At 32.7% G+C, this 24,784-nt stretch overlaps 1 protein-coding gene across 5 annotated transcripts in view; it reads right to left on the reverse strand.

Moving 5' to 3' along the window:
• LOC144852138 (uncharacterized) overlaps window positions 1-24,784 on the reverse strand; it is a 70,953-nt gene continuing 46,169 nt past the window's right edge. For 2 of the 5 annotated variants that reach the window (XM_078709869.1, XM_078709868.1), the window contains 13 exons: window positions 23,838-23,966; window positions 23,016-23,135; window positions 22,470-22,521; window positions 21,991-22,128; window positions 21,089-21,171; window positions 18,794-18,823; window positions 17,502-17,540; window positions 15,773-15,924; window positions 13,520-13,573; window positions 13,107-13,327; window positions 4,294-12,857; window positions 3,274-4,072; window positions 1-2,746 (listed from right to left, as the gene is read on the reverse strand). In XM_078709869.1, coding sequence (XP_078565995.1) covers window positions 2,724-2,746; window positions 3,274-4,072; window positions 4,294-12,857; window positions 13,107-13,327; window positions 13,520-13,573; window positions 15,773-15,924; window positions 17,502-17,540; window positions 18,794-18,823; window positions 21,089-21,171; window positions 21,991-22,128; window positions 22,470-22,521; window positions 23,016-23,135; window positions 23,838-23,966 — 10,404 coding nt within the window. In that variant the 3' untranslated portion in view covers window positions 1-2,723. The remainder of the gene's footprint in view (window positions 2,747-3,273; window positions 4,073-4,293; window positions 12,858-13,106; window positions 13,328-13,519; window positions 13,574-15,772; window positions 15,925-17,501; window positions 17,541-18,793; window positions 18,824-21,088; window positions 21,172-21,990; window positions 22,129-22,469; window positions 22,522-23,015; window positions 23,136-23,837; window positions 23,967-24,784) is intronic. The other 3 variants (XM_078709870.1, XM_078709871.1, XM_078709872.1) reach the window with 3 other exon arrangements.

Consider the following 24,784-nt stretch of genomic DNA (forward strand, 5'->3'; position numbering starts at 1 on the left):
GTTACTAAGTGGATGAGAGTATCAACTTCTCTTGAATGGCAATACTGGAGGTTACTATAGTGAATGAATATCAATTTCTCTTGAATGACATTGTCATTCACTGCATGTTACTAAGTGGATGAGAGTATCAACTTCTCTTGAATGACATTGACATCCACGGCAGGTTACTAAGTGGATGAGAGTATCAACTTCTCTTAAATGACATTGCCATCCACTGCATGTTACTAAGTGGATGAGAGTATCAACTTCTCTCTAAGGACATTGCCATCCACTGCATGTTACTAAGTGGATGAGAGTATCAACTTCTCTCGAAGGACATTGTCATCCATTGAACGTTACTGCCAGCTTTACTCAACACTCATATAAACTTACATCTAGGTGAAGAGGCACACTATCATAATGCCATGTACAAGAATACAAAACATGTTGAAAGCAATCGAGAAGCCACACTAGTAGATGAGACAACTCCAAAGCAAATATAAAAATGTCATTTAAACAACAACTCTAAACTTCAGACACTTTTTTTTTTAAATATTCAATATATTAACAAAACATGCTAAATCATTTACACTAATTATAATCTAAAGTAAACCTCAAATACCGTCAAAAACATATTTCAATAAATTAGGAACATATACAATAATTTACATTTCAATCATAATTACAGTACTATAAAATTGCATGATTTTTTCCCAATTCAGAAAATGGATATCATGTTTTGGAGTAATTTACAAATTCTTCTCAGCTTGTCTCAAGCCGAGAATGAAATAGCACCTTAGATTCATATTTATTATCAATGTTATTAATTATCATCATGATAATAAACTGGAATTAATCAATAATGATTTTTGACTAATACAGTAGTTATATTAACATTAATTTTGTAATTTATTATATAGAATACCTGAACCTTTCTTAAAGCCTGATCAAAATACCAAGAAATTGGAGAGTATTTTCTTTAAAGCCTGAAAGCTATTACCTGCCTTAAATATGTTTGAGGCATATGCTATGCTTTGCACACACAAAAAATGCTGATTGATTTATTATATTATATTAGTGGCCCACGCAAAATGTAAATAATAATAATCATCGGAAGAGCAAATCTTGGACAAAAAAATTACTGTATTCAGAAAGTAGCATTTCTGTCTCCTTGGCTTTGAATTGTCTATTTTTAATCTGGGAGATAAATGGAAACCTAGTATTGTTAGGAGCTGACAATATGGTTACGCTAATTGATAATAAACTGAATGCTTATGATATTGAATAATGTGAAATTGATGCCGAAATCATGTATAATGTGAAGAGCCAACAATATGGTTGCATAATGTATCACATGCCATGCATTATTTTGTGCTATTTCATCTGTTGTGTATACTATTGCAGTAAACCTTTTGTACAACACGCTAAGCTTGTGAATGATGCATCTTATAACTACTCTAACCTAATTCAGAGTGCCAATTTTTTTTAATGGGCCTGGCCTAGCGGTTAACGTTTTATTCAAGATTAAAGCAGAGGAATAATTGAATAAAGTTTACTTTGGAACAGTAGTAATGTTTTGTATTCAACTTTTGACAAAATCTAAACTATTCATTATTTGTATACTATTGCTTAATGATATTTAGTGTTGTACTGCTCCAAATACAATAACAACACTACAGCATTTTCGGTGTAGTGCACAATGGATCAATGATTCCACAGAAAGAATTTTAAAAACAGTATTCTTTCAATCGTAATACTGACTAGTAATTAATCACATTACCCATGTCTAATAAAGACAATCTAATCTCGCTACCCACGATATGTAATTCAATAATTCTAGCAGAAAACGAAAATTACAATTCCCACTGGAACTCAATCTATAAATAAATTTGGCGATCGTTGAGTACCAAGTGCAAATTGTGTGGAAAATGACAAATAGCGCATTTAGTTTTAAGGAACAACATTCTTTTTAGTCAGCATTTTACCATAATACTTTTAGGCACGTATTAATACTCCTAAGGTATCAAAAGATATTTCTTTAACAAGTTGCAGATGGGCGGGCAAATGGCATCAAGGCCTTTTGTGTTCAAAGTATTTTCCAAGATGACATGATGTGTAGAAACACAGCCTCCATCTTAAAAGTCTTTCTTAAAGATGTATTGTCCCTTGAAACACAAAAAAATGAAGGTCAAAATATTCTAAATTTAAATTGGCCATATCAAAGTAATATTAAAGTTATTCACTTTAAGTCGAAAATTTGAGTCAAAAACAACAATTTTACGTAATTAAAAGCTAAATTAATTAATTACATTTCGTCTGGAAAATCGTCGCGAGCAAAAGTAAACAAAGATTTCAAACCATGAGTATACATTATGCATGCTAATTAGGATTGTTTACAACTCTTCACGGTTGAGAAGGTGTTTTCACACAGATCGCGAGGAAGTTTTATGAGTATGCATACAGAGTAGCCAAATAAGCGCGTTGCATTATGAGGTATGTTTTGATTGAAAACTTTGACTGGAAGTCAAAGTTATTTTTTGAACCAAAAAACGTCTGTATTTCAGTTAAATGATTTTTTTTTCGACTAATTTTTGGTGAAAGTTAATAACTATTATGATACTTCAAAATGACCCACTTTTTTTTTTAATCTTTTATTTTTTATTTTTTTGGAATTTGACAAAGGGACAATACATCTTTAATCATTTGTATACATTTTTAAATGATGGTATTTGTGATCAACTTCTTCAACACTCCCATTCAGAATCACCTAAAAAACACAAACAACATTTAATGTTAGAATAATATAATTAAAAATGTGTCATGAATGTCTACATTGATATGATAATGATAATGATGTCAGAGCACTTCTGCTGTCAACAAGAAATCTCCCATTTTTCTATAGGAATGAAATCATATGATATAATACCTTGATGGAACATTGTACATTATCTGGCCTTGCCTTTGGACTCAATTATGTCATGAACACTAGTTTACATGGTAGAATTTGGATAGACATTTTTGTAGACTTGTTATATAGTATTTTATTCATTAGCCAATATGACACCTACACAGTTAGCAAATTAACCATATCATATATGTATTGCCCTCTTGAAGCTTTCGATTGAGTAGTGTTATTTGGAAACTAAGTTGTACTGGTCATCATAAAATTGAAAATGTTAGCTGAACTTCACTAGGTTTTTAGATCACCTGAATAACTGATTTATATCATGAAATTGAAAGCTCCTTATTATTGAGTTTAAAAATTAAAACATGGAGATGCTAATTATTTCTTACCCGTTACCACTGGCGATGCAAAAGAAGAGTATCCCCTGTACCTGTGTCCATCTTCCACTGGATAGTTCCTGTAGTTGTAACTAGGTTCTGGTGATTGCTGGGACTCTTGTCTAACTTGTAAGATCTGTTCATCATATGTATGAGATCTTCTATGTGGTGTTTGTGTGCCCTCGGCACTTCTTTGATGCTTCTTTCCATTATGACGATGCTCATGTTCTCTAGATCGTCGATGATGTCGGTCAGAATGACCATGAAGAGAGTTCCTAGATTTTTCATATCGTTTTATCCTTTCTAAAGACTCCTTATACCTTGCTTCAACTAACATAGGATCTGCCATCATTTTGATCTTGGCATTATTTACAGTATTAGTAGATATGTCAGCTTCACGGTAAGCTGCAGAGGACCGTGAAAACTCATAAGAAAATCTTGGAGAAATGTCCTCATCCGTGGAAAAAGAGGAATGGTAGAAATCAAAACGACTCCTATGACAGATATTTGGGCTACCTGACTTTCCATCAGAAACCGGTGATCCACGGTAGTTATCAGATCCTATGGACAAACTACTTCTTGTATGTGATCGATCAGTTGATGGTGGTGAGTAGCTGTATCCAGAAGATGCTATGGAGCTGTGGTCAGGAGAGAATGACTCTCTGCGTACAGCAGTCACATGGTTATTTGGAAGTGGTTGATCATAACCATGCCACGTTCTGTTGAGTCGAGTTTGATGGCCATAATCTCTAGACTTATTGCCATACCTTCTGAATTCACCATTTCTATGATTCACTGCCAACTCTACATCCTAATTAGAAAAAAAAGAAGAGATATATTTAAAATCAACTTAGTTACAGCTAGTAAAAATAAAAGTGAATTTTCCAAGGTACTGTAAATCTCTTTTGGTCAATAATATAGCACCCTGAAATTGCTTTAGAGCTTTTTATCTTTTTAAAAAAACAATTAATACGATCTTATTTACTAGATATAATAGAAAGTGTAATATTTTTCAGTCTAAATGATTTTTACCTGTTCTGATGAAGTTCGCCTGTGGCTCCAATCTTTGATCCTCAGGAGTTGTCTCTCCTCCAAAAGGATTCGTTTTCTTTCATCTCTTATGCAATCTTCAGCTCTTACTCTTGCTTCTGATGTAAGATTTTCAATGTCTCGTAAATATTTCATTTCATCTTTTAATCTCTGTTTTTCTTTGTTTGTTTGTTGTTTCAGTTTTTCTTTAGCTTTTGAGATCTCCATTTGAGACTGCTCCCGCGTTCTTTGATACTCAGCTAAAAGCTCATCAATGCCACTATTCTCAGAAGCAGTCTCTGTCTGACTAGTTGCTTTCACAACATCTTGCCTGAGCTTCTGTAGGTATTCTAATTGGCGTGATGGCTGCCTTAAACTGCCAACTGGTGGTAGATCTAGTCCTGAATTGGCACTATTACTTCTTAAATGATTCTTTTCAGGAACAACTATAGAATAGTGTCCATTACTGGTGTGTGGTCTTTGTATATCCTTTCTATGTTTTTGATTGCTTGAATTGGGAGATTTTTCAAGATAAGTAGGTTTCTTTAAATGCGTCCAGTCATTAACAGGGTTATCATTTTCTAAGAATCTGAGCCAAGCATCAGTTTCTCCTATACCATGCATCATCCTAGCTTCCATCAGTTCAACTGAAGTGTCATGTCGATCAAGCAAATTACCAGGGGAAGCTATTCCTATGTAATAATGGTCACCATCTGTACTATTTAAAGCCTGATCAACCTCTGTGCTTTCATCCTGGAAATCACTAGAAGAATTTTTACATGGAACATTGGTCTGAGTACTAGAATCAGCAGCATCAGAAACGTGTGAGGATCTATGACCATTTATTATACTTCTATGATGGTTATGACTTACACCATTAGACACTCTATCAGATATTGTCCTTGAATGTGTTACTTTCTCACAATCTTCCAGCTCATGTATTTGTGTCTTTCTATTATGCATATTTTCAGTAGACTTTGAAAGTTCATCTTGAAAGTCACTTAATATTTCTACATCTGTAACAGGTTCTAGTTGACTTGGTGATTTACATAAAAACTTAGTTGGAAGACCAGCCATTTCCTGAACATTTTCAACTGTCAGTGAGGCAGGATGCTTAATTTCAATACTATGCTTAGGAGTTGAAATTTCACTTTCAGATGGTGATGGTTTTATATGGATAACTGATCTTCCTGTAAATGTTAAAACATCTGAGTTTTCTTGTTCAATCATTTCTACTGACTTTACTCCATCAATTTCAAATGGTTCAGTGATAGTATATTTCTGCGATAAATTAAAAGTGTTATACTTTCCATTCTCCAAGACACATTCTGTTAACCAATCTGGTCTGACTGGAGAAAGAGGTTTCAGATTAATCCTCATATTCTGAGGATCTAAACGTTGTCCATCCATCTCATTATCATCATGTTTCCTAATATCATTTGATGGTAAAGGAAGTGAATTGCTGGATAATTTATAGCCAACAGGAACCTTAAGAGCATCATCACTTAACTGATCATCTGTAAGTGCTGGTGGATCCCGTTTTCTTTTAGCCAATTCAACTGATATATGATCGTTTTCAATCTCATTCATAAGTGCAACAAGTTCTGGTTCCACAGCTGAGTCTTCCAAGTCAGAGTCTGGGCTTGAAGTCTCCTCAAGAATTCGTTCAACATCTGCATGTGATTTTCTTAAAGCTCTTAAATCTTCATCACTTTCATCAAGGTCAAAATTGACACCATAGTTTGGTAGATTGACGACAACTTGCTGGTCAACTGGAAATTGTGAGTATGACTGCTGATGTCGATTGCCATCCTTCAAGTAGAAATGATACCCATGAGTTGGAATGGTCTCTTGCTCATAGTCAGATTCTTGGTCAGATTCTTCAATTTCCTGCATTTTATAATTTTGTTCATATTCAACTGTTGGTGATGACTCTTCGGCTTCAACTGGTGATTGGCTATCTGATGATGTATTGCTTTGACTATCATTCTTGGATGAAACAAACATCTGTGAAGAAAATGGCTGAATGACATTGTTTTCATCATTTGGTTCACTTTTGTCAGAAACCTCACTATGTTGTGGTGAAGTATTGTTAGTTGGCAATTTCTTAAACCCGTCTTGCATAGCATGAGAAATCATTTTACTAGTGTCAATTGTTTCACAAGCTAATTCTTCCTCTTTTATAGGATTCATATGACATTTTGTACCTTCATCAGTTCCTTTATTTTCAGATAAGGATGCAGGTGTTTCCTCTTCAAAATCCATACTGATATTTCCAGATGGTATGATTTGTAATTCATTTCTGAAACGTGTAATTTCATGATTGTCAACGTCACCTTTATGTCTCGAGTTAATTTCTGAAGTGCCTGGCAGGCTTTCTATGCCAAAGAAAAATTGCTTTTTATCTGACATTGATTTACTTAATTGTTCTTCCTCTTCTTGTTCTTCTTTCAATTGTTGATAAAATGATTTTACTTCAGAAAGAACCATGTTCTGTTGGACATATTGCTCACAAAGCATAAGTTTGAACTTTGCAAATTCTAGTGCAGCTGTGTCTGCATCCTTTTCTGAATTATCTAGTAAGATGTCATTAGTTTCCTGCAGATCTTCTGTTTGAGATTCTGCACTCAATGATTTATCAACTTTCTTTCTTGATGTTCTATTTTCTTTATCACTTTCATCTTTATTATTAGAACATTCACCAATTGAATCTTCTAATTGTTCACATTGTGAGGGGACATCTATATTTGTTTTTGTTGCTTGTGTTAAAACAGACAAATTTCTTTCCAATGGTTCATTGTCAGTTATTATTAACTCTGGTAATTGAGTATATATAACTTGTTTATCCATTTTATTCAATCTTATAAAGCCCAGTTTAGAAACCTTAGTGTCTTCATCCTCTTCCGAAGCTGTTTGAGGAATTTCAGAATCTGAATCTGTGATTCTTTCTTGTGCATCCATGAAACCAGTTTGTAATTCCTCATCTTCTTCAGGATTGTCTTCTGCAGAATGATCTAAGCTATCCATACTATCAGTCATATTGCTTTGTCTTAGATCTGATGTAAGCCTTTGTGCCCGGGAGGCAACTTGTTGAGCTTTGTCCTTCATTTCTTTAATTCTCTCAAGGAACATCAGATCATCATTTTCAAGAGATGCATCCTTTGATTTTATTGGTGAATCCTCTGAACCTCCCTCTAGTGGCTGATAGTCACTTGTGTCGGCTGATTCACCTCCAATAAATTCTTCCTCTGATTCACTTTCCGTCAAAGAATGTTTAACAGTTTGATCATTGATGTCTACATTAACTTCACTTGGAATTGGATCAGTCTGAATTTCTTGATCATTTAAATATGAAATGTCATTATTGGAAAGGTTTCCATTCTGACATGATGTACCAACACTTATTAAATCCTTCAAATCATCAACTTGAATCCCAGAATCAGAATATGTTGGTGTTTTTAAATCAAGTTCATTGGATAGATTTAGTAATGGTAAACTCATCTCCCCATATTCTAACATATTCTGATCATTATCTGTTTGTACACCCATTGACAGTTGGTGAATGCTTAAGCTCTGTGGACTCTTTGATTCATCTAAAGGTGATGGCCCAGAAATATCTGTTTGACATACAGCACTTTGCTTAAAATCATTGTCAGTTTGTGTTGACATGGCAATAGATTCCTTTAATGGTGGAATGGAGTCAACAGGTTTAACTGATTGGTGTAAATTATCTTTTGATCTATCAATATCTGGAACATGGTCTTCATTAGTCAAGACATGTACATCGTCAGGTTGATCAATTGTTTTATATATTTCTGTACAATGTTGGAAACTGTTTTCATATTGTGTTTCTGCATCTTTCATTTGATTTTCTAGCAACGTGTTTTCATGACTCCTTGTATTTGCATATTTTTCTCTTGAATCATTAACAGAATCTGTAGAAGTTGATGTATCACAAACTGACTTTGAAGGCTGCTGCTGATACAAGTCATTAAATTCTGTGAAAGAACCAATATGTTTTACATCATTGGAATTATCCATTGTTGTAAGTGTTGCAACTGACACCATCAATGGTAAACCATTTTTAATTCTTTTGTCACAAAGAGAATTCGAAGCTTTATCATTATCAGGAAGTGAAATTCCAACTTTGTTGTGAGTTAAGTCAGTTTGTATCTCAACAGAAACTCCTGGATCAGCAACATCCTTAATATCTGTCACAAATTCTGAAGGAGCATCGATTATATCTGTACATTTATCTACAGGTATAAGCTCTGTTTGTGTTCCATAGCTGGCTTTTATACCATAATCTATTTTTGATGGAATATTTTCTGGCAATTGCTTTTCATTGGCAGATGTGCAAAGTCCTTTGAAGTTAGATTCCTCTTCAGTTTGTGTTTCTATTTCAAACGTTAATACTTTTGTGATTTTACTTGAATTTTCAGAATACACATCAACAGTTCCATCAGGAGGGAATCGTGTGCCATCTTTGCTGCCTTCCCAAATATTAAACGCTGGATCAAAGTTCTCAACTATGCCTGGCTGATCTTCTATGAAGTCTGGTTGTCCGCTATCTATCATGTCAGCTGAATTTATGGCATCACCAATATTGTGCTCAACTGGAACAACATGTGACATCACAGGGTTCTGTGCAGTATCAATTGTAGAAATTAATGCGAGATTCTGAGGTAAAATATTAGCTTTGACAGTCCCAGCTTGAACAGCAGTTTCTGTAATATCATCAACAAAATCACCTTTGCACGGGTCATGGTTTTCTTTTAAGACAGCACAAATATTTTTTTCTGGTGGAGTTGGAACCCTACGAGGACTATCCATTCTCTCTGGTGATGATGACTCATCAGAAGAATAGATGGTGCTTTTAGTACCAAGCAATAAAGAAATCATCTTTAATTGAGCATTTGCAATGGCATAGTTCTGGCCAATTAATCGAAATTCTATACATGGAAGTTCATCAACAGATTCAGACTCAGTGCTTGAATTTTGAAGTCCAACCTGCAACAATTTCTTTTGAGGATTTGATACACTTGCATATTCAACATCATCAGATGATTGGCCTGGTTCAAATACATCTTTCACGGGTTCTTTTGACATGGAACTATCATTTTCTTTGAGTTGTAAATCATTTTGTGCTGGTGCATGTTCTGTATTTTGAAGGTTTAATGAGTCTTTCTTTTGATCATCAATCGTGGAATTAGATTCCAATTCAAAAAGGGGCTCAATGGCTCCTTCTAATTTATTGACAATATTAAAATTATTTTTGGCATCCAAAATGTGTTTTGGATTATTTTCCAAAGCATGGTGATTGTCTACACCACCATTTACCAGCTGTGCTTTATCGTTTTCATTATCACAGTTTTTCTCAATTTCTGAGTCCACATTATTCTCAATTTCATTCTGTTCAGATAGCGGTAAAGATGAAGTAACAATATTGGGTTGTTGATCAATAGCAGAAGTTTGATCAACAGGATCATTTTCAAAACAGTCTTCTTCCGTTGAAGAACTTTCAGTACTATCGATATCCACACCTTCACTTATGAGAGATTCACTGGCATCAGTACTGGAACACTCTTTTACATCTATCCTCTTGTCATGTAAGTTGTATGTTTTGTTTTCATCTGGACTTTCCTCATCAGCAGATGAAAACGGAGACGTGTCTGTTGTAGAATCTACAGTGTTGTCATTTTCTGATGACTGTACCTCCTCTTTGATATCTGCCAAAGGTCTATTAACTAGAACACCTGCACTAACATAATAATCTGCTCCTTCCATGGAATCTCCAGATGAACTATCAGAGTCGGAGTCCTCTGTATGTGGGTCTTCACATGTATCAGCACCCTGCTTCTCTGGGATCATATTTACTACCCAAGATGGAGAATTTGTAAGTTTATTGCATGTTTCTTCATTATCGTTTTTCTCCATGTTCTCATTTAGTTGTTCAGTGTCATGTGGTGTTTCTTTTGATGTTAAAACTGGTTTATCTTCATTAAGAGGTGGTATATCTTCTGATGACAATACATCTTTTGTCACCAACAGATCGCAATTAAAAGAGTCTGAAAGATGTCCACCAACACCAGATAGATTAAGAGATCCTTCTAGATCAGAATGTATGTCCGAATGTTTAACAGATGTATCAGATGAAGATTCACTCAAGTTATCCTTTTCTCCTTGAATTTCCATTTCTTTTTTAGGAAGTTTATTTAAATTTCTATCAAACATCTCTTCATTTTCAGAGTCACTACTTTGACATGGTGACTGAGAATGTCTACATTTCTTCTGTCTCTTTCTTAACTTCTTTGCAGGCTGGGTATTTTCGTTAGTAGATTCATCATCAGATTCACTTCCGCCACAATGTTCTAATGATGATTTTCTTTTCAGATCTTCATGAATAACCACATCCATAGAAATATCTTCAATATCTACAGCATTATCTTGAATGGCATGATTCACACAGTCAGGATGAATTAGTGCATTGTCTTGTGGAATGTCTAAAATAGCACCATTGATATCAAAATTGTTTTGGAATTCACATGGATCAACTGTTTCGATTTCTGGGTTTGTTTGATTAGAAGGAATTATTGTCACAATAGTATTATCCATTGGTAGAATAGTGTCTTCGTTGTCTAAACTATCACAAGATATGTCTGACTCCATGCCATTAACCATCATATTTTCACCATTTAAATATTTTGATTTATTTCCATCATCATAAGAGAAAGCCTCTGTGTATGTATTGGCATCTGGTTCTTCGTACAATTCTTCATCATCATCTAAAGAATCTGGAAAATCATCAACTACAGAAGAGTCTTCCGAAGGAACGTTCTGTTCTTCTTTAAAATCGTGCTCATCACTTCCATCTGAATATGGTACTTGAAGTCCTTGAAGCGTAACATCTTCCATTGACTTGGAACAACCAATGGCTGGCTGTCTTTCTGTTTGAATGTAATCAGAACAGTCACCATCACCAGGATTAATCCCTTTTGGAAGAGATTTTAATAATCGATCTTTCATTGGAACATAAAATGACTCTGAATGTTTCTTCTTTCTTGGTGTCATATTCAATGGAGTTATTTCTTTTGGTTTTGTAATCTTTGGTTTGACATAATCGACACAGACTTTTTTTGGAGGTGAGACAATAATTTGTTTCCGGCGTGTTTTACTTTCGGTTTTGAGTTCATTGTTTTTAGGAGAATCTACTGCATTGGACGGACTAGTAATTGGGTTTCTTTCAGTAACTATATGTTTATTGCGGTCATCTTTTGAAGATTTAGAAAACTTTCTTGCATCATAAGAGGGTGAACTTTTAGAGGAATGTTTATTTCTGGGTGTTCTCGGACTATTGCTACCAACCTTTGATGATGGAATTGATTTGCTGGCTGGTGGTGTATTTTCTGATATTTTTGGTGGACAATTAAATTTTATTGGTGCACTATTCAGTTCTAGAGTTCTTCGCTCAGGATTTAAAGACTGCCTACCTCCTATTGGCGATGGTGTTGTATTACTGGGAAGCAATCCTTTTCTTAGCTGTGACTGATGATACTCTTGAGACCTATCAGGTGGCTCTACCCAGTCACGGCCGTATAATGGCTGGTCCTTTTTTTTAAGGTATTGAAATTTAGGCGTTTGTGATTTATAAAGTCTTGAAAATACATTGTCCTGTTTACCAGTTTTTGAATTATTTAAAGATTCATTTGATTTGCTCCGAGACATTGCAAGTTTTTCATTTGGTGTTGTAGACCTGATATTTTTTTTCTGAACATTTGGAGAAGTTCTCTTAGGTGGACTTGTACTCCTCCTATCATGGAGGGAAGATTTTAATCGTGCTGGACTTAATTTTCTAACATTGTCTTTTTTAACGCCTGTATTCAACTTGTGAGAAATTTGTTGATCAGACTTTTTCAAAGTTCTGTTATTCTTTACTGGAGTACTTTGATTTCTAACTGGCATTCTTGCATTTCTTTCTGTTGTTTTAATGTTTTGTTTTTTGTTGTATTTAGAGTTTTGACCAGGAGAACTGGTATGTTTCTCTTTAATTTTACTATTTCCAGATGGTAGTGGTTTATTACTGTTGTTACAATTATTAACATTCAGTAAACTTCCACTGTTGCTGTCAGAATCACTTCTACCGCCGATAGGACTGACACGATCCAGATTTGAACAAGAGCTTTCTCCAGAGAATGAGCCAATTTCTTCAACTAAACTTTCAAGACTGTTTCTTGAAGAAAACCTCTGCCATGGAAATGTTATATTTTCAATGTCAGCTAGTTTTGTCTCAGCACATGCAATCGCTTGACTTTGTTCATCCTGTTCTCGTTCTAAAGTTCTTTCTTTCTCATGTAATTGGGCAGCTGCTGCTTTTTGCGACTGCGTATATAAAAGTTCAAGTTGGGCAACTCTCTTTCTATCGACGTCAAGCTCTGTGAGATGTTGTGACATTTCTGAATCCATTGCAACAACTTTTGGCAACACACACGCATCAATAGCAGATGTCATTGCCTTTTTGGTAAGTTCATCTTTTAAGATTTGCAGTTCCTCTTTTAATTTTGCTTCTCCTGAAAATATAAACAAAAACCGAAAGTGATTACAATTGAATGATGTTGTATGTAAAACAATGTATTCAGATTAATAAATAAATCAAAGGAAAATTACTGAAAAAATAACAATGCTGCTATGGGTATCAGTGGCTGGATCTCAATGGAGATGCAAATAAAATAAGCAAAAAGCTAAATTAAAAAGATAAAGTTAAATAGCCAGAATTCCTTTACATATCTAAATATCCAAAATAGAATCTAAAATATTACCTTTTGCTTTTTCTTCAAGAAGCATCTCTCTCATTCTTTTGAGATCTTTTTCAGCCTCTTCCTTCGCCTGTGAATGTTCAGATCTTAATCTTTCCAATGTTTTTCTTTGTTTTTCTATCATTTCTTGATGACTTTGATAAATACGTCTCATCTTTTCTTCTCTTTCTTGGTGTTCTTCTTCGGCTACTCGCTGTTTTTCTTGCAGTTCTGCTAATTTTTTTCTTTAAATAATAACAATATACTACATGTTATATATTTATCAATAACATTCAGTTCATGAGCTTGAGCCAGCAGCATCTATCCATAATAAACACAAACTTACTAACTAACTACGATGATCTACTTTTTTTAAACAAAAATGTTTCCAAATAAAGATAAATAATAAATAAAAAATAAAATTAGAAGGTACATACCTGGTTTCATCAAGCTTTTCAACTTCAATTTTATGCTGTCGTTCAAGTCCAAGACTACAGAAAAAAAGAAAATAATTAATATAATAAATAAGCCAATACCTACATTAATATTCATCACAATCTAATCCAGCGTTTCACTATCCATGCACCTTAATTAGCTAACATCGACTAGTTGTGTTTAAATAACGGAGCAAGAAAGCGTGAGAATGAGTGGGTAGGTATAAGTATATTTTTAAAAAGAGAACTAGTCTTCAGGATCTTCTTCAGCATCAAGCCATGTCAGCTAAAAATATATGGATTGTGAAACGCGAGATTTCAACACAGGAAAAGCATGCAGTTTGGAGAAACAATGAACATAAACAACAACTTAATTAAATATGATTATAATTCGTATTTCAACAAAAAGGAGTCGGTTTGGGTGAAAGTAAAAGCCAAAGATCAGAATATTTTTATTTGGATGTGTTTACAGAAGTGATGATGCTTTTCAATGATAAATTTGAGAAGGAATTATTTTTCATTTAAAGTTGTTTTTTTAAAAATAGAAATGGTCTTTCGGATTTTGTTGTTTCGGCTAGTTCTCTAAATTGGCTTGGGTTAACCACCAATTGAAATACACCAATTGAACAATATGACATGAAACACTCTGAGGGGCTTATAAGCAATCTTCGCCTCCATTTCCCTCAATTATAAGCATCTATCTATGAGGGACAACAAGTAAACAAGTGAAATTGTGAAAAAAGTTACTCATATTAATAAAAGCATTTACAATAAGTTGATTATACAAGATAAGCAAAATACAATATGTGATAAATAAACGCTGGGAAGGTTACATGTAGAATCAATACATAAGATGGTGCTATTAACAAAATAATGTGATACGTGTTTACTAGGCCTACACTGATGTGGCCATATCAAAAAACTATGTTAATTGTTATATTAATTCACTTTTAATAATTTGGTTTGATTTATTAATAGAACACTCATTTTCAAAATAATTTATTGGATTGTATAGACTTCATAATACTGTAAGAATAAAATATATTTACTGTAATTTATAGTTAATTTTTGGTTTAGATACATTTTCATGAAAGTGTGGGAAATGGGAAACATTTAGCTAAAGCTCACAAAAATGGATTGACTTTCAACTTTGTTTATAATATGAAATAAAAAAGAAAAGGCCAATTAAACTTAAAATTCACACATCGAAAGCATAGTGAACCACAAAACACTATAAAACTATACTAATAATTATAAGATTCATTGAAATTGCAAAGAATACCATACATTATTTATTATATTTTACTGTATTTTTAGTCCACAAATTCCACATTCCAAATTCTTTTTATATTTTTTTGGATCATTGTTTAAAAACTGCTTTTCGTAAATTCATAGTAGAAAAAATTATCTATAATTGTCTATAATCTTGCTATTTTTCCGAAAGAAACTCCAGTCTAAAAACAGACTTTCCTTATCCTAGTTTTAAGTAGTGTTTCCAACTATCGAAAGTCTGATCAACCAATTAACATAACATGTGAAGCAAAATGGACACATACAAAGTGGACACAATTATAGCAATTAACTTACTTCTCATATACCTCCATATACATATCATCACTGAGGCAAGAACAGTACCAAAAATATTAAAAATTAGTTTTTTATTTCATTTTAAGGGCATAATATAAAGTTATCTCTACTAATACTAGAGTAATGTAGTTATTAACTTTATTAGTGTTACCATAAATGAAACACCATGGGCTTCTTTTAGAGATTACGTTTTCAAACTAAATGATTACTTTTTCGAAATGAATGCTGTAAATTTTGTGAATTGCTAAAGTACTACAGTAATATGATTTTTTGAGACATTCCCTAATTTACATATTTGCTAAGCAGGCAGACAACAAGATACAAGATGCAATCAAAGTACCTTTTAGAAAACAATAAATTGTAGAATATATGAGGCTTGAATGTTGAGATTAATTAATGGTTGAAATATCTTGATACCATATGAATTTCTATTTCTTTAACATTCAAATACAGTCGGTAGTCTAAGCATTGTATTAATTTTTTTTTCAATAAATTATATATTTTATAATGATTTTTAGGTATAAATATTAAATGATAACAGTTTCCCTGTGTCTGAACATCCCAGTTTTAGCATCATACACTAATACCCCATAACTTTATCACCAAAACCAATAATCTCAATTATAAAAGGTTGAGAATTGTCATTCGTAATAATCAAAATATTCTTACCCTGAATTGTACATCATAATTGGAGACAATGCTGAATCAAAATTATTGAAAGAACTATCAGCAGATGAGTTACGTTCTTTTTCTTCAATCAAGTCACCATCACGAGTAAAAGAGAATGACATAGACCGCTGTCGTGATTCTTCATTCAACGCCTGTTACATTTATTTCAAAAAATAATAAATATAATATTTTATCTAATGTATCAATGTCAAATAATTTTATTCCACAGTGTTATCTTATGTAACCATGTCCTTTAAGATATCCCTAAGAACTTAAAGGAACAGTACTTTAATTTAAAGGGACAGCACTAAAATACATAATATTTCAGTACAGCAACATCCACCAATTACTGTTGTACATCCTCTTCTAAGGCCCCAATAAGAATGTTGTGACAACAGCAGTCTCAAGTGTTTTTATTCATTTTAATAATTCAGAATTATCAGAATAAGGTACAGAAGAAATTCCATTAAAACCGCCCGGTATAAGTTCAGTGTAATATAGACTGAGTGTAGCAAGAAAGAAAATTCTGTTGTTAGAGGTGTACAGTACATAAATGGTGGATCAGTAGTGTCCCTTTAAATTAAAGTTTCCTAGCAACTGTAAACAATATAATAAAACGTGCAATTTTCCCAATATGATACAATCTACAACTTACCTTAAATTAAGATTAATTTTAGGTTTCATCACCTACATTTGCACATCTATATCCAAATGAATTTTTCATCATTAAACTAATTATACTGCTTCTTACACTCACTTAATCAATATTAAACTGTTCAAATAACAACTAGCAAGTGTCAGCCCACTCAATATGTGAACAAACATATCAATACGAGTTATTAACCAATAGTGGACCATACATGAACCAATCATTATTTTATTGGTAGCAGCTATTGTAGCGGTCAAAGGCTTGGAAATCATTATTACAAATGAATGAGTTCATTATTATAAATTTGCAGGTGTTTTAGATAACGCTTTTGATGTCATCCGATTATTCAATTTTGTACATTCCAAAGTGGTAACATTTTATAACATATAATAATTTTATATTATAGGTTAACGTATAATACAAAATCTAAACATTATTTTGCAGATTCATAATCGCATTAAATATAATATCAAGAATATGAAAAATACAATATTATTATGGTAGAGTCAGATGCATTTAAAGAAATAATAGGCACAGGCAACATGCTATAATTTTGCATAATATTATATTAAGTGTTAGCATTTTTTTAAGTTGTTAGCTTTTTTTTGTGATGATGCAATACAGTATATTAGTTTTCATTCCCAATAACAAAACAAAAATAGATATAATAATCTTATACTTCGATCAATAATAAACATCAATGTTTAAACAGGTTTATTTTAATAATAGTAGATCAGTTTGGTGGACAACTTAATATTTAATTATACATATACAGAACTTGTTGTTAAATATGTCTTTTTGTTTACTTCTAAAATAAATTTGCAGCTTTACCAAAAAAAATTTAATTTAAGCTTACAATAGTACATTCAAGTACTGGCTGTTTTTAACTTAATAATTTGAAAAATGTTGTTGGTAAATTTAAACCTTATTGTTCAAAGTGCCTATTGTGTACTTTTACCAGAAGCATCCCTTCCTGTTTTGTGTGGCGTCATAAATATTTGAATGAAAATATTCAGAAGAAAAATAATTTGTAATTCCCGAATACTATAAACCATGATGTATAACAGACACTTTACTTACGCTGGAAGGAACTTTGAGAGTGATGCTATTCTTTCGGGTCTGAAATGAATTAAATCCATGATGCAACATTCAAAATGGCTAATATCATGCTATTGTTATTTATAATAATCATGCTGACATTTAACACTATTATATAATACACAGAATTGTTTACACAAGACAACATAAAAAATACATAATTTTTATGGCACAGCTAATGTGTTAATACAGTAACTGTTTCGTATTGAAATTTTACATAGGTGTTGCATATGATTATAGCCAGGATTTAAACTTGATATTAAATTGAAGACTTACTGGTAAGGAGGAGGAGGATTCACATTATAAAAAGTTAATCATGATGTAAATAATAGGCAAAGTTGGTTTTTATGAACTTGATAAACATGATAAAGCATCATGATTAAAAAACCGAGATTAAACCAGGGGGCCCTGGTAAATTAATTCATAGATCGATTTTTTTACCAATTAGCAATTTATCAACATTGGTAATAAGTACAGTACATCAGCAAATAAAACTCATAGCGGTTTTACATTTCTATTTATATTAATTTAATTTTCACATTAAGATTCGGTTTTATATGTGAATTTTCTAGACATTATTGTTTTGCTTTCAAAACATAAAGCGAAGATATATTTAAAACAATGGCAATGAAACAAACAATCTTTTGAATGCAAATTAATTGATAGCAAAAAGGAAGAAATTTTCTTGAGAAAAAAGAATGCTTTGATAAATCATCATTGTCTTTCTTAAATGAAAATAAATTATGTGTAATAGGTAATTTCAATGTTTTATAAGGGAAAAATAACAAAAAAAGTACAAACATAAGAGTTCAAATAACCTTGCCACATTGTTAAAATAACAATAAACAATTCTTTGGATAAAAATGCTGTTATAGTTATTACTATGGGTAGTGTAGACTTCCTCAAAATGTTCAATTTTGTTGTTATTCTCACAAAGTAAATAATCTATATATTAATTCTATTAAGTGAAACATATTCGTCATCCTTATTGTACTGAGTTCGTATTGTTCAAGTGCAACCCTCAGTGTACAGAATGTGTTTATGAATATGGATGGGATGGGAACTGTTTATTGTCGACACGGTAATTTGTACTCTGAAGACACAATTTAAAAATATGCACACACTGAAATTGAATAAAGGCAACAAAACATAACAAAATAATTTAAGTAGCATGGAACGAATACAATGATTGCATAGCATAAATGGGAGATTTTTTAGCAGAAACAAAATAGAAAGATTTAGCTGACAATGCACAATGTAAAGTTATCACTTACAACTCGTTGCTCTGGGTTAGATTGTATAGACTATTAAGAAAAAAGAACCCATCAACCATAGTGGTAACATTTTGTACACAAAATGATTTAAAACATTAAAAAAAAACATTTAATCAATGCAGTAGAAAAGTGTTTCAAACATGATAAAATATATATAACCCTGTTGGTGCAGTATTCGCTGCTTACTTGGGCTCAAATCTAACCACTAGCCATGAGCAAGCTAGGTGGTCTAGAGGTATGAACGCCAGGCTAGTGATCTGGAAGTCGTGGGTTCGAGTCCCACCCGAGAATTACTTGCACATTTTTTCGCAAATATTCTCAATGTACTTAGTATGAAGTACAAATTACGTCAGAGTAGGGCAAAACATCTGACCAATGATAAAATATGTTGCACATAAAATGTAAGAAACTGGCCAGCTGCATAAATGTGACCAACCCATATGTGACTAACACTCAAATGAGGTTCTAATACATTAAGGAAATATAATGACTATGTGTACAGTGAGTGTGAAAATGACATTTATGATTATGGCAATTATTATACTGTTATCAATTAGAACCTACACAGCACCCCCCCCCCCCCCCCCCCCCATTCAGGGAACACCCCTATTGAGGAGACACTTTGTTGGGAACCAGAAGGTGTCCCTTAATACTTTATAGGGGTTCTTGTAGTGTATTGTGCTTTAGTCATTTCATCGACCTAGAGGTGTGAATTGAATTGGTTTTTCTGAAACTACTGTACCAATTTCTACAAAATCAACTATTTAATGCAACTAATATTATATTTTAAAATACCCAAAATGAAACATAGGAGGAAGGAAACATACATTTGCTAAAATGAGAAAGGAATCATTTATACCTCTACCCAATATACCCAAATGCACTGAATGTAAAAAAAGTTATCTAAGAGACTATATCGAACAATCATTGAAATGCTATAAAACTATGCAACCTCTATATCCCAATACTTGAATAACACATAACACATCTTGTACAGTTATTTTGAGAAAGCTATCATAAACAAACCAAATAGTTTCCCTCCAAAAAAACTTGAATGTGCATGAATATAATAGTCTACTCTATCCATATTGTAAGGTTCATAAAATCATACTCTACCATCTGCTAACATATGAACTGTCCAAGAAACCATTACATAAATAAAAATGTAAACAAAAACAACTTACATTAAACAACCATGTTAAAATGTTAACAAGAAGCTTGGCACCTAATTGTACTATTGTTATAAATCCTACTATGTTCACACTACTAAGTTTGACAACAAATAGGATCATTTGTGAGGTGCTTACTGGTCACGGTCTAGTTGGCACAGTAGCTTGCTATCACCATGGGAACCATTTATTTTTATAAAAGGACTTAACTGACTTGTAGGTCTATGACCCCAGGTAAAGACTAAACAATGAACAGTTGTAGGCCTACAATGTGTGACTATTTACACAAACAATAAGACGCTAAAAGAATTTGTTAACTCCTTATTACAGATTCAGTAAAATGAGTACAATTCTTTTTTTTAGCAAACTTCATAAATATGTCAAATTGCTGCAGGTGATTAGTTTGTAATTTACCATATTTAAAATTCAACAAACCACATGAGACAATGTAGTGATAGGAATAAAACATTAACTAACCAACAATATGGTTGAGTGCCACAATCCATAGCCAATTTATTGACATAGGTTCGTAGCTGGCCCATGTGCTGAACCCACTAAAACCCAAACTCTTCAAAAATCAAACTCTTCTAAACACAAACTTTCTGGTCTCAATGGCTTAATGGTTCACTCACTACTGTATTTAAAATGGATTCTGAGAACCAAACTTGCATTTGATTTACCAGAGTTGACTATTGTTAATAATCTATTTTTAGACATAATTAAACTTATTGTGCTTTTCCAACTTAGTGATTGGATAGGAGGTTAGTTGGGAGAATATATAATGCTGATGTTAGAGGGTCTGCAAAGCACTGTTGTGGTGGGATTAGGGGTGTAGCAACATGCTTATTTAGTGGTACTTAGGTTTTATCAAGCCTGACTTACCAATGACATACACATAAAATAATTAATACACTAATATACAGTAGAACCACTTGGAGCACCTCTAGTCTTTGACACCCATTTTAAGAAAAACCAACAGGGGGAGTATATTTCAACGGCCAAACTCCTATTCAGGGGATACCCCTATTAAGGGGACACTTTGTTGGTCCCAAATGGGGGTTCTACTGTATAACTTTATTTCCTGGAACAGAGTGTAAGTATTTAATTGATTTTATTATGTACTTACAGCTCTTCTTTCCCTGAGTTTGGCAGCTTGAGCTGGATGGTTAAACCTGTACATGTTTGTCTTACCAAACAGTACTACAGCACCTAATAAAATAAGTATAATAATATTTACAGGAAAATAGTATAAATAGTATAAATTATTTTATTTTTTTTTTTTAATTTAAGCTTGTGCCCCTTTCCCTTCTCTTATTTTAAAACTATGAATCTGTCCTGACCAATGACAAGCAGCAGTTTGAATAATCCATCGCTTGTGATTGGTCAAATTGCATTACGTGGTACATGTGCTGCGTCTCTAGTGAGAACCAAGCATAAGTGACAGAAAACTGTTGTCTGTCTATTGGGGTCGCAACCGCAATAAAACTGTGCTGGGATTGCATGCAGTAGCCTGTTGTTCTAAATAAAAAAATATAATAAAAAACAAAAAACACCATAGTATCAATTTCCAGATTTATTGTATGTGCATATAGATCACGTCAATTGTTATCTAATGTTCATGGCATGACATTTATTGTATTTTGGGGCTGGTGGCTGTATATACTGAATAAAATATCTAATTGGAGAGAACTATAAGTAATAAATACCAGTGTCATGTCATAGGAAGAATTAGTTCTAATTATCTCCTAGTCCCTTTTTAAAATATATACTTCTATTTAATATATTACTTAAGTAAAAAAGAAATCATCTGTGAAGTTCGGTTGAACATTTCAAAACTAATATATATGTTTTAAAATAATAAATAAATCACATTATATGCTTTAATGTGGTGTATGAATTATTTTGAATAAATATATACCAAATTATGAGCATTTAGATAGAAAAAAAGCAAAATAGCAAAATATAAAAATATATATATATATATATTTAGAAGACAAAATGCAACATATATAACATTTATAGCCATACCTTGAGTTAGTTGAATTGGTTGATTTACATCAATTCCATTTACAGCACTGAGAGCGCCCTCACAAGGACACAATGTTACCGTTCCTCCGTTATTTTCTATTGTACAATGTTTTTGCTCAATACCAGGACCACATAGTACTAAAACGAAGGTAATAAACAAACAAACCAAAGAAACATTAATATATAGGTAGTAAAATATAATATCAAATATTGATATAAAAATTGACAAGTGAAAAAAAATATCTACCAGACCAATAAAAATACGGTATAAGCCCGCCATCTTTTGATTAATTTTTATAGGCCTTTATTACCTCCTGCAGAGCTAATATAACTTTATAACTGCCAATTTTGAATAGCAGTTAACCCTAACATATGATTGTAATAAACAATAAATTATTTATTGCCTACTGTAATAGAATTCAATATTAAAGAGATCTTGGAAGATACAATTGTATAAATCCATGTTATTGTAAACTTACCTATGTCTTGTTCCTCATCAGCTTCTTCACCTCCAATAGTGGTATTACCCTCCTAAATGAAGAATAAAAATCCCTATAAGCATTACAGTTTGAAGAGATTAAATACTTTAGTTCAATGCTGTAGTTTAAAAGTATAAAAGAAAAAAACAAACAAAAACAAAAATATAGGCCTACACATGGCCTAGCTTTCTGCATGCATATGATATATTGTTGCGTCCCTGTCGCATTGCTGTGTAAAGAAATCTTGACACAAATTGTTACTGTTATGAAACTCATGGGATACTGAACGGCCAAGGCAAAAAAAAATAACAGGCCAGTTGTGACCATGGTTGGCTGTTTAGGTACAGGGAGGCTTACCGTCATCGCTTGTGCAAATAACAGGACAGAAGACAGATGAGTTAAGCTCTGTTTACACTATCAAACTAGTTTGACAAAAAAAGTGTGATGTGCCCAAATATGGTATTGATATGACATCATCATGTCCATATATGGGCACATAACATTTTTTCAGGTTTGATAGTGTAGACAGAGATTTAGACAATGTACCTTAAGATGATATAAGATGATACCAGTGCTTAAGAGATCGTCATCCATTCCAAGAAGGTGAGGTAAATCTGATTCAACAATAACTCCAACATTCTCACGTCGGATGCCAACGTTGCATTCCTATGTAAATAATTAAAAAAAGAAACATATTACATTTTGGTAGACTGTATGAAAATACTCAAATAATAAACTCTCTTCTCAAAGTACTCCAAAGCTTTCACAAGATATCAACAAGGTTTCTTTCACTCCAGCTAGCTATCTCAATTCTAATAGGTACGAGTTATTCTTTTGCAAATTGTACTGAAGTTGTACCACCGTCACCACCATGCATTATTTACACCACCACCATAGCTACCACCAAACTACCATCATTGTCACCACTTCCATCATTATCACCACACTACCATCATTATCACCACACTACCATCATTATCACCACCTCCATAACTATAACTAGCTCCATCATTACTACCACCACACTACCATTACAACTGCCTCCAATACAACCATATAATTACCACAACACTAACATTATCCTCATTATCTCTATCTCCATCATTGTCACCACCATTATCATATCCGCCAACAGCTTCATCATTATCACCACAGCCATAACTATAACTAGCTCCATCATTACTTCCAACACCACACTACCATTACCACTGCCTCCAATACAACCAACACCGCCATAAAACATTATCCTCATTATCACTACATCCATCATTACCACACCATTATTATAACCGCCTCCATCATTACCACCACTGGACAGGTATAGGCCTACAATTGCAATTATGTTCATTCAAGTTATACATGCTGTACCTGCATAATTGATGCTGCTTCTCTCCACTTCTCTACCCAGGCTTCAGTCAGTCTATCCACCTTCTGTTCATTCTCATGCAGTATTTCATTGATGTTTTTGTCTTGGAAAAGAGATGCTTGTGAACTACTCTGTAAGTCAATGGAGCATAACAAGTACTTAGTACACATTTTTTCAGGGAACTAATGGAGAAATTATGCATTGTTAAACCTAGTGCCTGCAAACTTTAAAATAAAACATCAGTCATAAATATTTAAAAATATAGATTTAGTATTATGAAATAATTTGGTTGAACTTAAACATACACTTAACAAAATTGCAAAGCAAAGATTGGAATTTGCAATTTTTATCAAGATAATTGATATTGCTTAATCAGGTGATTATTTTTGAAGTGTGAAAAATTGAATAAAAGAAAGAAAGAAAGGTGTTCAAAGCATTTTGCAGGTACCTGGGATTTAGCTAAAGATATTTTCATTCATGCCATCTTTATTCAACCAAATGTACATTATAATTTTTTTAAACAGAAATAAGGAACCAAGATGGCTAGAATTGATGAAAATTGAACTCAAAAGCCAATCAACCTAGTTATAGGAATTAACAGATAATATAAATGCTCTAAAAACATGAACTATATATTTAGCTAAAAATATTAGTTAAAATATGAAAAAAGCAATATTATCTAACAGAGTACCATAATAATACATTTATAATGACATTTTGTTGCCAAGATATTTTTAGAATTATACTTCAATCAAGCATATTAGCAGTCCAAAATGTCAGTGGAAAAAATTGCATGCATAATAACATTTACAAGAGAATATCTTGACACGACTAAAACTAATCAATGCAGTACATTCTTACATAAATAAAATATATACTAAATAGTATATAAGGCGATTTGAATCTAGATATTTCTAAACCTATTTAACTACAATTACATGAGAGAATA

The sequence above is a fragment of the Antedon bifida genome, chromosome 9 (assembly GCF_963402885.1).
Source record: "Antedon bifida chromosome 9, ecAntBifi1.1, whole genome shotgun sequence".
In the NCBI taxonomy this organism is placed as follows: Eukaryota; Metazoa; Echinodermata; class Crinoidea; order Comatulida; family Antedonidae; genus Antedon; species Antedon bifida.